Here is a 12,009-nt window from a genome sequence, read left to right on the forward strand (position 1 = left end):
GCCACATCCCCCATCCGGCTCGATGATATCTAGATCCCTATTTATACCCTTATCACTCTTCCCTCAGATCGTTAAATCCATACCCTTATCATGGCAAAAACATATTTGCCTTTGTTTGAATCAGCTCTAGGGCGTCGTCAACGTTTATACGAGTGGGCTTGACATCGATCAAAGCAGTACAATCATGTTTGGCAGACAATGAAGGTTTTGGATGGAGTCCACACGCGGTCTCGGATCCATTTAGTCTCGGATCCATTTGGTGATGCTTTCCAATGGCTGGAGATGTAGGAGAAACTAACGACAGATTCTTCAAGGTAAGGCCTGATTTCGTAAATATTTGGTAGGAGATCCATAGACACCGTCAAAATCTCAAAACTTTAATTGGATTTTTTTTAAATGTTAATTTTAGGACTTAGTCAGGTGAAGCAGCGGTGGATCAGGAGGATAAGATAGTTGTGCCTCCAAGGAAGGAGCATGAGGTAGAGAAGAAAAAAAAACGGAGCATGAACATGAGTCAGAGTTTGGAGAAGAAAAAGAAAGTAAGGAGAGGAAGGAGAAACCGTTAAAGGAGATAGAGATGGAGAATGCGGCATACAACGGTACAATTTTATCTGATTTGCTTGGTAAGTGGTTAAGTCTAAATGTGATCATGTTTGATTGCTGTGAAAAAAGCTTAGTGTTCTCTCTTTGACTCATCCCTCCATCTGTGCTTTCTTGGTCTTGCAAAGGTTTTTCTCACACATTTTCAATTATCAAATTTGATTTTTTTTTTTTTGTTTTCTAGCTGTCACATTAAAAATTCAAGTCTGATACAAAAACCCAGAGTTGCTGGTATCATTGGCAACTTCATTCAGATTTGACAAAAGGTTAACATAGAAAGTACAATATAATTGGTTAATGCTACGTGAAGCTATAACAAAAACACTCAGATCATGATCATGTTCTGTACATATTAGGAACTATCAGTAGTTACCAGTCCAAAGCAACTTTTGTTGCTTACAAGCAGTGTTCTGGGAATAAAATGGATAAGATTAATGAGATCTTAAGTTTGGCTTACATAGATGTTTTTTTATCATGAAATGCTTCATGTTGTTGTTATATTATAGATTTTGGCTTCTCTTTTGATGTATCAAAAACTCGATGTTCCAATTCAACTTTGGAAAAAGTTATGAAAATAAACAATAATCAAAGTTTTATTGATTTCAAATGTTATGATGTATTCTTTACGTAACTTTTGTTTAAGGTATAATTTGAGATACTGTAACTTTGTCTATTGTGTCACTATCACATACCAAAATATCATTTACAAATTACAACTAAATCCCCGCGCTTACGCGGGATCAGCATCCTAGTATGTTTTAAAAAGATATGATATTGCCGTAGTTTTGAGCCGAATCCAAAAACGCAAAAATTTACAAATGTTTCTTCTCTACAACACGAGTTCACCATGATCTTGGTCCAATGTTATTTCAAGAATTTCACCAAGTAATATTTTTGGTTAGGATCCTCGACATCATAGTGTATATAACAAGAGTAGTTTATGTTAAAAAGATAAAATTAAGTATAATGCTTTTTTTTTTCAAACATGTACATTTCTTTTTTGGCCTGTACTTTACATATTTCGTAATAAATTCTGTTAGAAAGTTACTTGTTTATATTATTTATATCCGCAACCAAACACAAATTGTCTTAGACATTATTATATGTGCTAGCAATGAAAGGAGCAATAGAGCATGGGGTCGAATGGGTGCGTCATATTCATGCTACAAGTCAATTCTTTGAATTATTTATGTCTCTCAACTTGGCTTACACGAGTCACGTATTAAAACGACAAAAAGTATTGCATTATGTAAACAAGAGATATGGTGAAAAGATCTTATTATTCTTCTATGTCACTTACGTGACTTATATACACTTTACATGATAACCTTGAATCATAACAGAATCTTCTGATATCTATCTACCCTTATCTTTACAATAGAACTTATCCAATATACATTTACGCACGTCGGTCTAGAACTATCTAGACCCTTCCTTAACACTCCCCCTCAAGTTGGAGCGTGCAAATCACACACTCCAAACTTGGACAACAAGTAACGAAATGGTGAAGCTCCCAAAGCCTTTGTCAAAATATCTGCGAGCTGTTCGTTCGTCCTAACATGAACGGTAGAGATCAGCTTGGCTTTAACCGCATCCCTCACACTGTGACAGTCTTTCTCTATGTGCTTCGTCCATTCATGGAACACTGGATTCGCTGCGATGTAGATGGCAGCTTTACTATCACAGAACAACTCCATCTGTGTCTCATGCTTAACTCCAACATCCTCCAGAAGTCGCCTCATCCACTTCAGCTCCTTCAGTGCGTCTGACATAGCCCGATACTCGGCTTCTGCAGACGAGTGCGACACTGTGTCCTGCTTCTTAGTTTTCCATGCGACAGGTGAGTTCCCAAGTAACACCATATACGCTGACAATGATCTTCTCGTGAGTGGACATGAATTGTAATCAGAGTCGCAGTATGCTCGTATCCTCAAGTCACTATCAGATCTTAACATGATACCCTGTCCTGGACTCCCCTTCAAGTACCGTAGAACTCTCATCATTGCCTCCCAGTGTGCCTCTCTTGGCTCGTGCATTACCTGAGACAGTACATGGACGGCATAGGACAAATTCGGCCTTGTTATGGTCAAATACACCAGACGTCCCACTACCCTCCTGAACTTTATTGGATTAACACACAATGGACTCTTATCCGCCAGTAGCTGATGATTCACCTCCATTGGTGTTGTTGCTGGTTTACTTCCGAGCATCCCAGCCTCATCTACAATGTCTAGTGCGTACTTACGCTGCGATAGGAACATTCCCTCTGGACTTCTCGCGATCTCTAAGCCAAGAAAATACTTGGCTTTACCCAGATCTTTCATGTGGAAGCAGTCACTCAAGTACTTTTTGAACCTTACCATCATATCAAGATCATCTCCCGTGACAATCAAGTCATCGATGTATATTAGAACTCTCACACTCTTATCTCCCTTGATATAAGTAAACAACGAGTAGTCCTCATATGATTGCACAAACCCAAATCCTGTAAGGGCTTTTGTCAGCTTCTCAAACCAACACCTGGGAGCTTGTTTCAAACCATACAAAGATTTACGCAGCTTGCACACTTTGTTTGGATTATCTGATTGAAACCCTGGGGGTAGTCTCATGTACACTTCTTCTTCCAAATCTCCATGTAGAAATACATTATGAACATCCATCTGGTGCACTTCCCAATTCTTTGCCACAGCGACTTGCAAGAGAGTTCGAACCGTGTCCATCTTGGCCACAGGTGCGAATGTTTCCTCATAATCTTCACCTTCTACTTGATGGTTTCCACAGCAGACAAGCCTAGCTTTGAATCTCTCTATAGTCCCATCCGCATTATACTTAATGGTAAACACCCACTTGCTACCAATAGCTTTCTTCCCTGGTGGCAAGTCAACTAAATCCCAAGTTCTACTAAGCTCAAGTGCATCGACTTCAACCTTCACTGCCTTTCTCCACTTTCGATCCTTGAAAGCTTCTTTATAATTCTTCGGTATTAACCCAACACTTACTGCTGCAAGGAAAGCTTGGTGGGCAAATGAGAACTGAGCATCACTCACATAGTCGGTAATGGGATAAGGTGTTTTACCTGGACACGTTGTTGATGACTCTGATGGAGGCTCGGTGCAAGATAGAGAACGTAATCGCGTAGCTTCACCGGTGGCTGTGTGCTTCTGTGTCCACGTCCTAAAGCTTCCTTGTGTACCACGACTTCACTTATTTCTTCTTCACTAGTACATGGTTCTTTATCACAACGCTCTGTTTCAGAATGTTGCTCTGTCACAACCTCCACAACGCTTTCGACAACGTTCTCGACATGTTCAACACTCCCCCTGTCGAGCACAATCTCAGTTTGGGGTGTCTCATCATCGTTTCCAAACTCCATTACAACCGGAACATGACCTGTCTCGTCTCTCGCTGCTGTATACGGAAACACTGTCTCGTCAAACACCACGTCTCTAGAGACAAAGAACTCTTTCCTATCCATATCAAAGAGCTCCCAACCCTTCTTTCCAAATGGATATCCAACAAAGATACACTTCCTACTACTTGCTCCAAACTTATCTTTGTCCCTCCTTACTTGATGAGCAAAGCACAAACATCCAAACAATTTAATGTTATTATACTCAGGTCGCTTACCGTACAAACACTCATATGGCGTCTTTCCTTGAAGTAACTTTGATGGAGTCCTGTTAATAAGATGTGCTGCAGCCAACACGCTCTCCCCCCCAGAAACTAACGGGTAGATTCACCTGAAACAATAGCGACCTCGCAACGTTCAAGATATGGCGATGCTTCCTCTCTACCCTGCCATTTTGTTGTGGCGTGTTTACACAAGATGTCTGATGCAGAATCCCCTGCTCCGCAAAGTATTTCGTCAGACACACAAACTCTGTTCCATTATCACTTCTCACCGTTTTCACACTTCTACCAAATTGTCGACTAACACGGGAAATGAAGTTTGGGAGGACTGTTTTCACCTCACTCTTCTCAAGACGGAGATGTATCCATACAGCCCTTGAGTAGTCGTCAACAATAGTGAGAAAATAAACTGTGCCACACGAAGAGGAGACTCGATATCGACCCCATAGATCAATATGTATCAAATCAAATGAACCCAAACTTTTATTAGAACTTTCGGAAAACAACTCTCTAGTCTGCTTAGACTGAAAACAAATATCACATCCACCAAATTTGGTTGAGACGTCCTTAACACCAGAAATAAAAGGTAAATAACTCAAAACACCAAATGCGGGATGTCCCATCCGACGATGCCACAAAGTCTGATCTCCCGACGCCTTGACTCTATGACCTCTCGTGACTGTCACATCTCGATAAACATAAACACCATCCTTCACTTCACCGGCTCCAATCAGAGTCTTCGTAAAACGGTCCTGCAATACACATAGAGTGTCAGTAAACATCGCAAGACATCCAGTTTGCCGAAGTAACTTCGCAACTGAAAGTAAAGTACAGTTCAAATTTCGAACGTAGAGAACATTCAACAACGTGAGATTCTCTGATAACTTCAAGCTACCACACTTTGTTGCCATAGTATAACTACCATCTGCAAAGCTTACAGTACTAGGTATCACACTGTGAACCTCACTAAGCAAAGTGATATCTCCAGTCATGTGATGTGAAGCTCCAGTATCGATAATAACTTCACCTGTTTGCACATTACCATTCAATTTGTCGGGTATTGGAGACTGCTTCTGGCGCTCCAGGAACGATGCAAGCGACGCCCATTGCTCAGAACTTAGCGGTGGAAACCCTGAGGTCTGACTGTTCGCATTAGTAGAAGCTGCGGTCCCATGCATTGCATTGGCTCTGGAGCTGTTAGTTCTCCCTCGGCCTCTGCCTCTGCCACCTCGTCCACCTGACTGATTACGCTCGTTAAACCACTCCGGGAAACCAATGAGCTGCCAGCACTCCTTCTTCTCATGACCAGATCGTCCGCAGTGATCACACACAACACCACTACGTCCTCGCGCCACAGCCGCCATGATACCTCCCTGTGAAGACTCATCACCTCCTACTTTCATATTGAACCCGACTGGCGCTTCTTTAGTCTCAACACGAGACGCACCAAGTCTGTTCTCCTCTCGTACTACACGTTGATACACCGTGTTGAGATCGGGCAGCGTCTCTGATCCGATAAGAGTCGTAACAACATTACCGTATCTCGCTTCATCCAACCCCATAAGAAACTGGTGTACCTTTTCTTCTTCATACTCCTTGGCATACACGTCTGATGCTGCACAAGTACACAATGGAAGAGGTTTACAACACAACAGCTCTTCCCACTTCTTAGATAACTTCCCAAAGTACTCCATCACACTAGACCCTTCCTGCTTACATGCAGCCAACTCAAACTTGAGTTGATGAACCCGAACTCCACTTCCCACCGAGAAGCGCTTCTTAAGCTCGTTCCACATCTTGCACGCATCAGGAGAGAACGGAACTGTTGATCGTATGGTAGGCAAGATTGACGCCCTAATCCACCCTACTATCATCGAGTTTGCTGTTCTCCACATCTCTGTCTCCACCGGATTCTCCTGTTCGTCAGGAAACTTCAAACTACCATTGATGAACCCGAACTTTCGTTTGGCTCTAAATGCATTCTCCAATTCTGAAGACCATTCAGAATAGTTCTCTCCCGTCAAGATCACAGGCGTAATACACGTTCATGGATTATCAGCGGGGGCGAGATAATAAGGAGATGTCGTCCCTTCAGTCACAGACTTCGACGAACTCACGATTGTTGTCTTCTCTCCACTCATCTTCTATCTCTCGTTAAAAATAATGTTTTTTTTGCCCTTCGATTGGCTCTGATACCATGTAAACAAGAAATATGGTGAAAAGATCTTATAATTCTTCTCTGTCACTTACGTGACTTATATACACTTTACATGATAACCTTGAATCATAACAGAATCTTCTGATATCTATCTACCCTTATCTTTACAATAGAACTTATCCAATATACATTTACGCACGTCGGTCTAGAACTATCTAGACCCTTCCTTAACACATTAAAAGTTAGAACTAACTAACACAAAATATTGAAAAAGTTTTGTATTTGGCCCCTTACCAGTAAAAATCAAGAAATTGGCTTCTCCTTCAAGTTTCACTTCGTGCCTTATAGTTTGTAAATTTATCAGTGTAAAGGTTTACACAAATCACTTAGCGATGAGTTATTTAGCATACTAATACTAGTTTTGGATGATACACTTAGATCGGAGACTCGGAGTGTTCATACATTGTTGGATGCCTCAGAGACTTTCTATATTTACTTAGAGCTACTAAAATGAAAGTTGACGATCCATAACCTTATATATTAATCCCCCAAGTTAAATCATATACTATAATTTGTTTTCTTCATTAACATCTATATATGATATTTAAGCATGCACAAATTGTCTAATCCAAAAATACAATTTTCTTTTACAACAAAATAACTTAATCCTCAACAAATACATAAATTATCATCATCATCGTTTAAACGAAGGCCTTTTTATTATGATAGGTATTGGGCCGAGTAATTGAAAGTTGAAACATGTCAAACCCATACAAGAGAGGCCCAAATAAAACCCTAGCAAAACTAATTACGCCCCCTCTCTTCTTCCATCGTCTTCTACAGTGGAAAACAAAATCTCAAGAAACAGTGAAGCATACTACTATTTGGTTGAATATGGGAAATATCAACGAGTTATGCGACGATTTGCTGGTGAATATTTTGCTAAAAATCCCGACAGAAGAGGTTGTCGCGACGTCGCTTTTGTCCAGACGGTGGCGTTCCGTCTGGAAACTCGTTCCCAAGCTCGATTTTCGTGACTATTCATACAAATATCACGCCACGTCCGCCGCGCCTTCAGAGTTCATCGACAAGTTCTTGGAGCGAAACACAGCCCCTGCTCTAGAAACTCTTCATCTCAATCTTTATCATCTCCGAGATTACTCCCCTGAGTCTTTGGAAAAATGGGTTAACGTCGCTGTCGCTCGCAACGTTCTCGATCTTAACCTTCTCTACTGCCTTCACTGCCGTTACCCTATACGCTTTCCCACGAGCTTGTACACGCACGAAACCCTCGTGGTGTTACGCCTCCGAGGAACGATCGTCGACGACGTTCCTTCGAAAACCTCTTTCCGGAGCCTCAAGACTTTGTCTCTTCGAGATATGAGCTTCTCGAGCGATGGAACCGTTGATAGGTTTTTGTCTTGCTTCCCTGTTCTCGAAACATTGGTTGTACGTCGATGGATAGCCGACAATGTGAAGACTTATTCTATTTGCGTACCGTCGCTGCGGAGCTTAGACGTGGAGGAGTTAGTAGGTGGTTATGCTGATCCGAGATATGATCATGGATACGTGATCAACACTCCTCGTTTAAAGTTTTTGCATATGGTCGACCATTTTAGCGGGTTTTGTTCGTTGGTGAACGTCCCTGAGGAACTGGAAGCGGAGATCCATCTTAGGTTTTGTGATTCTGACAAGCTTCTGGGATCTCTTGCCTCAGCTAAAAAACTTTCCTTGTGTTTAAAACCACAAATGGTAAAAAAAAAAATTCTATATGTTTTTTAGTTTCTGCCACTTTACTTATGGGCTGATGACACGACACTTTTTGCTAGGATTCATGTCTAAAAGGCGACTTTGATCAGCTCGTGTTTCTAGAGCTTTGTGTTATGTGCTCCTTAGATTGGTTGAATGTTATCCTCAAGCATTCTCCTAAACTCCGAGCTCTCAGGCTCTCGAGAACGGTAAGTTTATATATGGTCTCTTAATTAACCTGGTTGATGTTAAGTCTTCAATATTTAATTTCAACTTTTTTTGTTTGTTTGTTTTTCAGAGACACAGCTGCCAGAATTCTAGAAATGTCCGAACTAACTGGGAGCGACCGACTTGTATTCCTGACTGTTTGACGTCCAGTCTCGAAACTGTGGAGTGGATTGCGTATGAAGGAACAGAAGAAGAGGAAAATGTGGTGAAGTTTTTGTTAGAGAATGGGAACCTTTGCTTTAAAAAGCGTTGGCGCAAGGCTATCTATGGCAAGTTCAGTTATGAAATTCTTAGATTGGGGCGAGGAGCGAGAGGCTAGCTCAGGCGACGGAGATACCACCTTTGTGCACTTTTGAAGATCAAAGCGAGGGGCACAAAAAGCGCAAGAGACCATAGCCTTTTTTTTAATTCTCAAATAAACCATGCTTTTTAATTTAAGTTTTGCACCTCACTTTTTAATTCAGTTTTATTTTTAAGAGTCTAGTACAGTATGTCTCTTTGCCTTTAAATTTCTTCTTTTTCAACATACTATCTTCTCATCTGATTCTATCTCTTTCATACATACATACTATTGTGTAGTGAGATTAACTCTGGTCTCTGTCACTTAATTACATATGCATAACTTGAAGAAAATGAAGAAGCATAGTAGTATATATAATTTTATTCCTTAATACGAATCCACTTAAAAGGGTAACAATTTTCGGGCTCAAGTTCTGTACTGAACATTTTTCTATTTTCTTTTTAAATCAAAATAACTTCGTTTATTTGTTGACTAAATTCTGTTAGAACCCAATGTTAATTCAGGTATATTAAAAAAAATCAGATTATTTTTCAAATTATAACAGAAATGATATCGTATTTAGCACTGACCATTTATTTGGATCGTATTTAATACAACTGAAATTGTTAATGTACTCTTTCTGTTAACAAATATCATCCATTGTCGTGAGATTCTTCTTTCTAAAATAAATTATTAGTTAGCTAATTATATATTGCTTTAGATATCACTATCTATCAAAATAAGTTTTTAGCATATCATACAAATCCTAGGTAAATATTTTTAGCTAATTAAAGAGTGAAGAAGTCTGTTCAGTAAGAAATTATATCGTGGATGACAAAAAAAAAAGAATTATATTGTGTAGAGTAATAAAACAACTACCACTAATCAGCTTTGATTGATTGACAAATACTAAATTAACTATCTCGACAAGAGCGACCAAATTCACCACGTTCTTCAACGGGTTTAAAGGAAAACAACCACTCAACCCCAAAACCAAAAACAATAATATTTAACTAAGAAAATTAATACTCAGTAAATTAATATCAACACGGCTCACCGTCAGAAAAGCACCGGAGCCGCTTCAGGGGAAAATCATGTCGGAAACCGCCACGAGCAGCGGCTGCAGAATGCAACTCATGGGAAAGCAAGCCATTAATAAGCTCGACATGGTGGGCCTCATTTCCATCCCCAAGCATACCGACAACAACACGGGCCAGTGGTTTTGTTTTCCGACGACCGGCACCAACAGGAACGTTCCGGAGTGCTCCACCGGCGGTCCAGTAACGGTGGCAGCTTTTGCAAAAGTGCCGAGGCTGATTAGCGTTGTAGTTGTTGAAGTAACAGAACTTTGTCTCCATGCTCTTGCATCTCGGACATGCTATGATCTTGTCCGGACGCTTCTCCACCGTCGGATCGGATAATGAGGATGATCTGACGGTGGGATCCGACGGTTGTTTCTCATCTTCGTTTTTGATCTTGTGAGTGATATTGACGTTACATGCAATGGTTTTGCCAAAGAGTTTGATCCCTTGCAAATCTTGTGTCGCCATGATAATGTGGAGAGAGGTGAAGATAGCTTATAGAAAGGCTGTTGCAGCTAAAAACGAGCAAGGACAGTTTTATAGGAAGATGATCGATATAACTTTGTAGTTAGGATTGGAGAAGAAAAAGGAGATAAAGTAGTTGAGAGTGGGGATTAAATATTCATTGTTTAAAAGACTAAAGCATATATTAGGCGCATTCATCGCTTTTCATTATAGTTTATTTAACATCAGTACAGTACAGACGAAGCTACAAACTTTTCGTTTTACCCATCAAGTCCGTAAAACATTAGAGCGCAAAAGTCTTATCAACACTTTTTTTCTTTTTTTGTTTGTCAACTTACTCTATTTTGACGAGTATGCATGCAAAAAAAAAAAACGAATATGCATGCATTTGTGTGATATGAATAAATATACAATTAATTCCGTGATAGTTTTTAGACTAGTGGATGCTTGAACTGTTGTACATGATCCAACCATGGACTATTTGTTTGAAAGAGATTGCACATCCATGGTTTGAATTTGAGTGTGGTTTCTGGTTTGTTCATAGATTATTAACGAACTAGAGATGTTGGGTATCGAAATATGTATCCATTTTTTCTTTTCTTTTTGTACATCCTTTTTCTTTAAATTGAAACTAAATGTCAAAACTAATCATAAACGAGCAATGCAGTAAATTACGGAAATGTGATGATAAAAAGGAAAATAAATTGGTGTGATATTTGATTAATATGATTTCGAAGTGCACGAGTTACGAGCTCCACTTTTGTAGCACTTTAAATAATCTACTACTATTACAATTAGGTTTGCAGCAATGCAAATCTCTAGACACCTAGAAGTCTTGCCCCCATGCTTATTTTCTTTTCAAAATTGGATGTGTTTGTGTATGAACAAACCCGATTTATATATTTCCTTAGTAATTTACTACTACAGTCTCAAAGAAAAAAAGACAATAAATATTTTATAATATAATTTTTTTTCAAAATTATTATTTCCTTCAGTGTTCTTTATAGTAACAATTTACTTATTGTTAATTAGAATTGACACAACAGGAAAACACGCCGAATTTCGACAGAGGTTCCGACGGACATCAATGTCGTCGGACGTTTGTGACGGATTACAGACCAATTTCCGACGAAATCCAAAAATTTGAAGTCGTCGGAATTCCGTCAGCCATTTCCGACGAAACATGGGTCGTCGGAATTTTCCGACGACTTTTCGACGACATTCCGATAAAAAATGTAACCGTTGTAGTCGTCGGAATATACCGACGAACTTCCGACGACATTCCGATTAACAGTACAGTCGTCGGTATTCTGTCGGAATTTTCCGACGAATTTCCGACAAACCATGTGACCGTTGCCGACAAATATATATGACCGTTGTATAGCCGTTTGAGATTGGACAATACCGACGGAATTCCGACGGACTGCTTTACATCCGTCGGAATTTCGTCGGAAAGTCGTCGGAGGGCCGTAAGCAATTTCCTATAAATACAACCCCTCCTCATTCAACTCATTCACACTTCATTCTCTCCTCATTCTCTTTAGTCATAACAATTCCGTGAAAATCATGTTTTCAGAAGTTTATCATCGTTCGTGGATGGATAAACCTCATTTGGATCTGAACACCAATTTGCTTACGGAAGAATACGTTCAAGGGATTGGAGAATTCATGAGGCTTGTTCAACAGCAACCGGATGCAAAAAGTGGTATGTTAAGATGTCCCTGCTCTTCTTGCAATAATAATAAGGTTATAAAAGAATTTGATGTTTGGACTCATTTGTATATGAAAGGGTTTTCACGTAATTATAAAGTTTGGTA

General features: G+C 39.8%; 2 protein-coding genes across 2 annotated transcripts; one reads left to right on the forward strand and one right to left on the reverse strand.

Annotated features, from left to right (window-relative positions):
* Positions 1 to 7,256: 7,256 nt before the first annotated feature.
* On the forward strand, positions 7,257 to 8,751 carry LOC106341149 (putative FBD-associated F-box protein At5g56430). The gene is made up of 3 exons (XM_013779967.1): positions 7,257 to 8,140; positions 8,218 to 8,346; positions 8,436 to 8,751. The coding sequence occupies exons 1-3, from the start codon at positions 7,283 to 7,285 to the stop codon at positions 8,682 to 8,684; spliced, it is 1,236 nt and encodes a 411-aa protein (XP_013635421.1). The 5' UTR covers positions 7,257 to 7,282; the 3' UTR covers positions 8,685 to 8,751.
* Positions 8,752 to 9,585: 834 nt separating this feature from the next.
* LOC106341273 (cyclic dof factor 4-like) lies at positions 9,586 to 10,244 on the reverse strand. Its single transcript, XM_013780077.1, has one exon. The coding sequence runs from the start codon at positions 10,193 to 10,195 to the stop codon at positions 9,689 to 9,691; it is 507 nt and encodes a 168-aa protein (XP_013635531.1). The 5' UTR covers positions 10,196 to 10,244; the 3' UTR covers positions 9,586 to 9,688.
* Between the last annotated feature and the right edge of the window lie 1,765 nt (positions 10,245 to 12,009).

The sequence above is a fragment of the Brassica oleracea genome, chromosome C4 (genome assembly GCF_000695525.1).
Source record: "Brassica oleracea var. oleracea cultivar TO1000 chromosome C4, BOL, whole genome shotgun sequence".
In the NCBI taxonomy this organism is placed as follows: Eukaryota; Viridiplantae; Streptophyta; class Magnoliopsida; order Brassicales; family Brassicaceae; genus Brassica; species Brassica oleracea.

Bases quoted from the DNA above. Each gene is read 5' to 3' on its own strand.
- LOC106341149 (XM_013779967.1), top strand. From the start codon at position 7,283: ATGGGAAATATCAACGAGTTATGCGACGATTTGCTGGTGAATATTTTG. The intron at 8,141-8,217 runs GTAAAAAAAAAA...ACTTTTTGCTAG, and splicing joins TGTGTTTAAAACCACAAATG to GATTCATGTCTAAAAGGCGA. The intron at 8,347-8,435 runs GTAAGTTTATAT...TTTGTTTTTCAG, and splicing joins CTCTCAGGCTCTCGAGAACG to AGACACAGCTGCCAGAATTC.
- LOC106341273 (XM_013780077.1), bottom strand. From the start codon at position 10,195: ATGGCGACACAAGATTTGCAAGGGATCAAACTCTTTGGCAAAACCATT.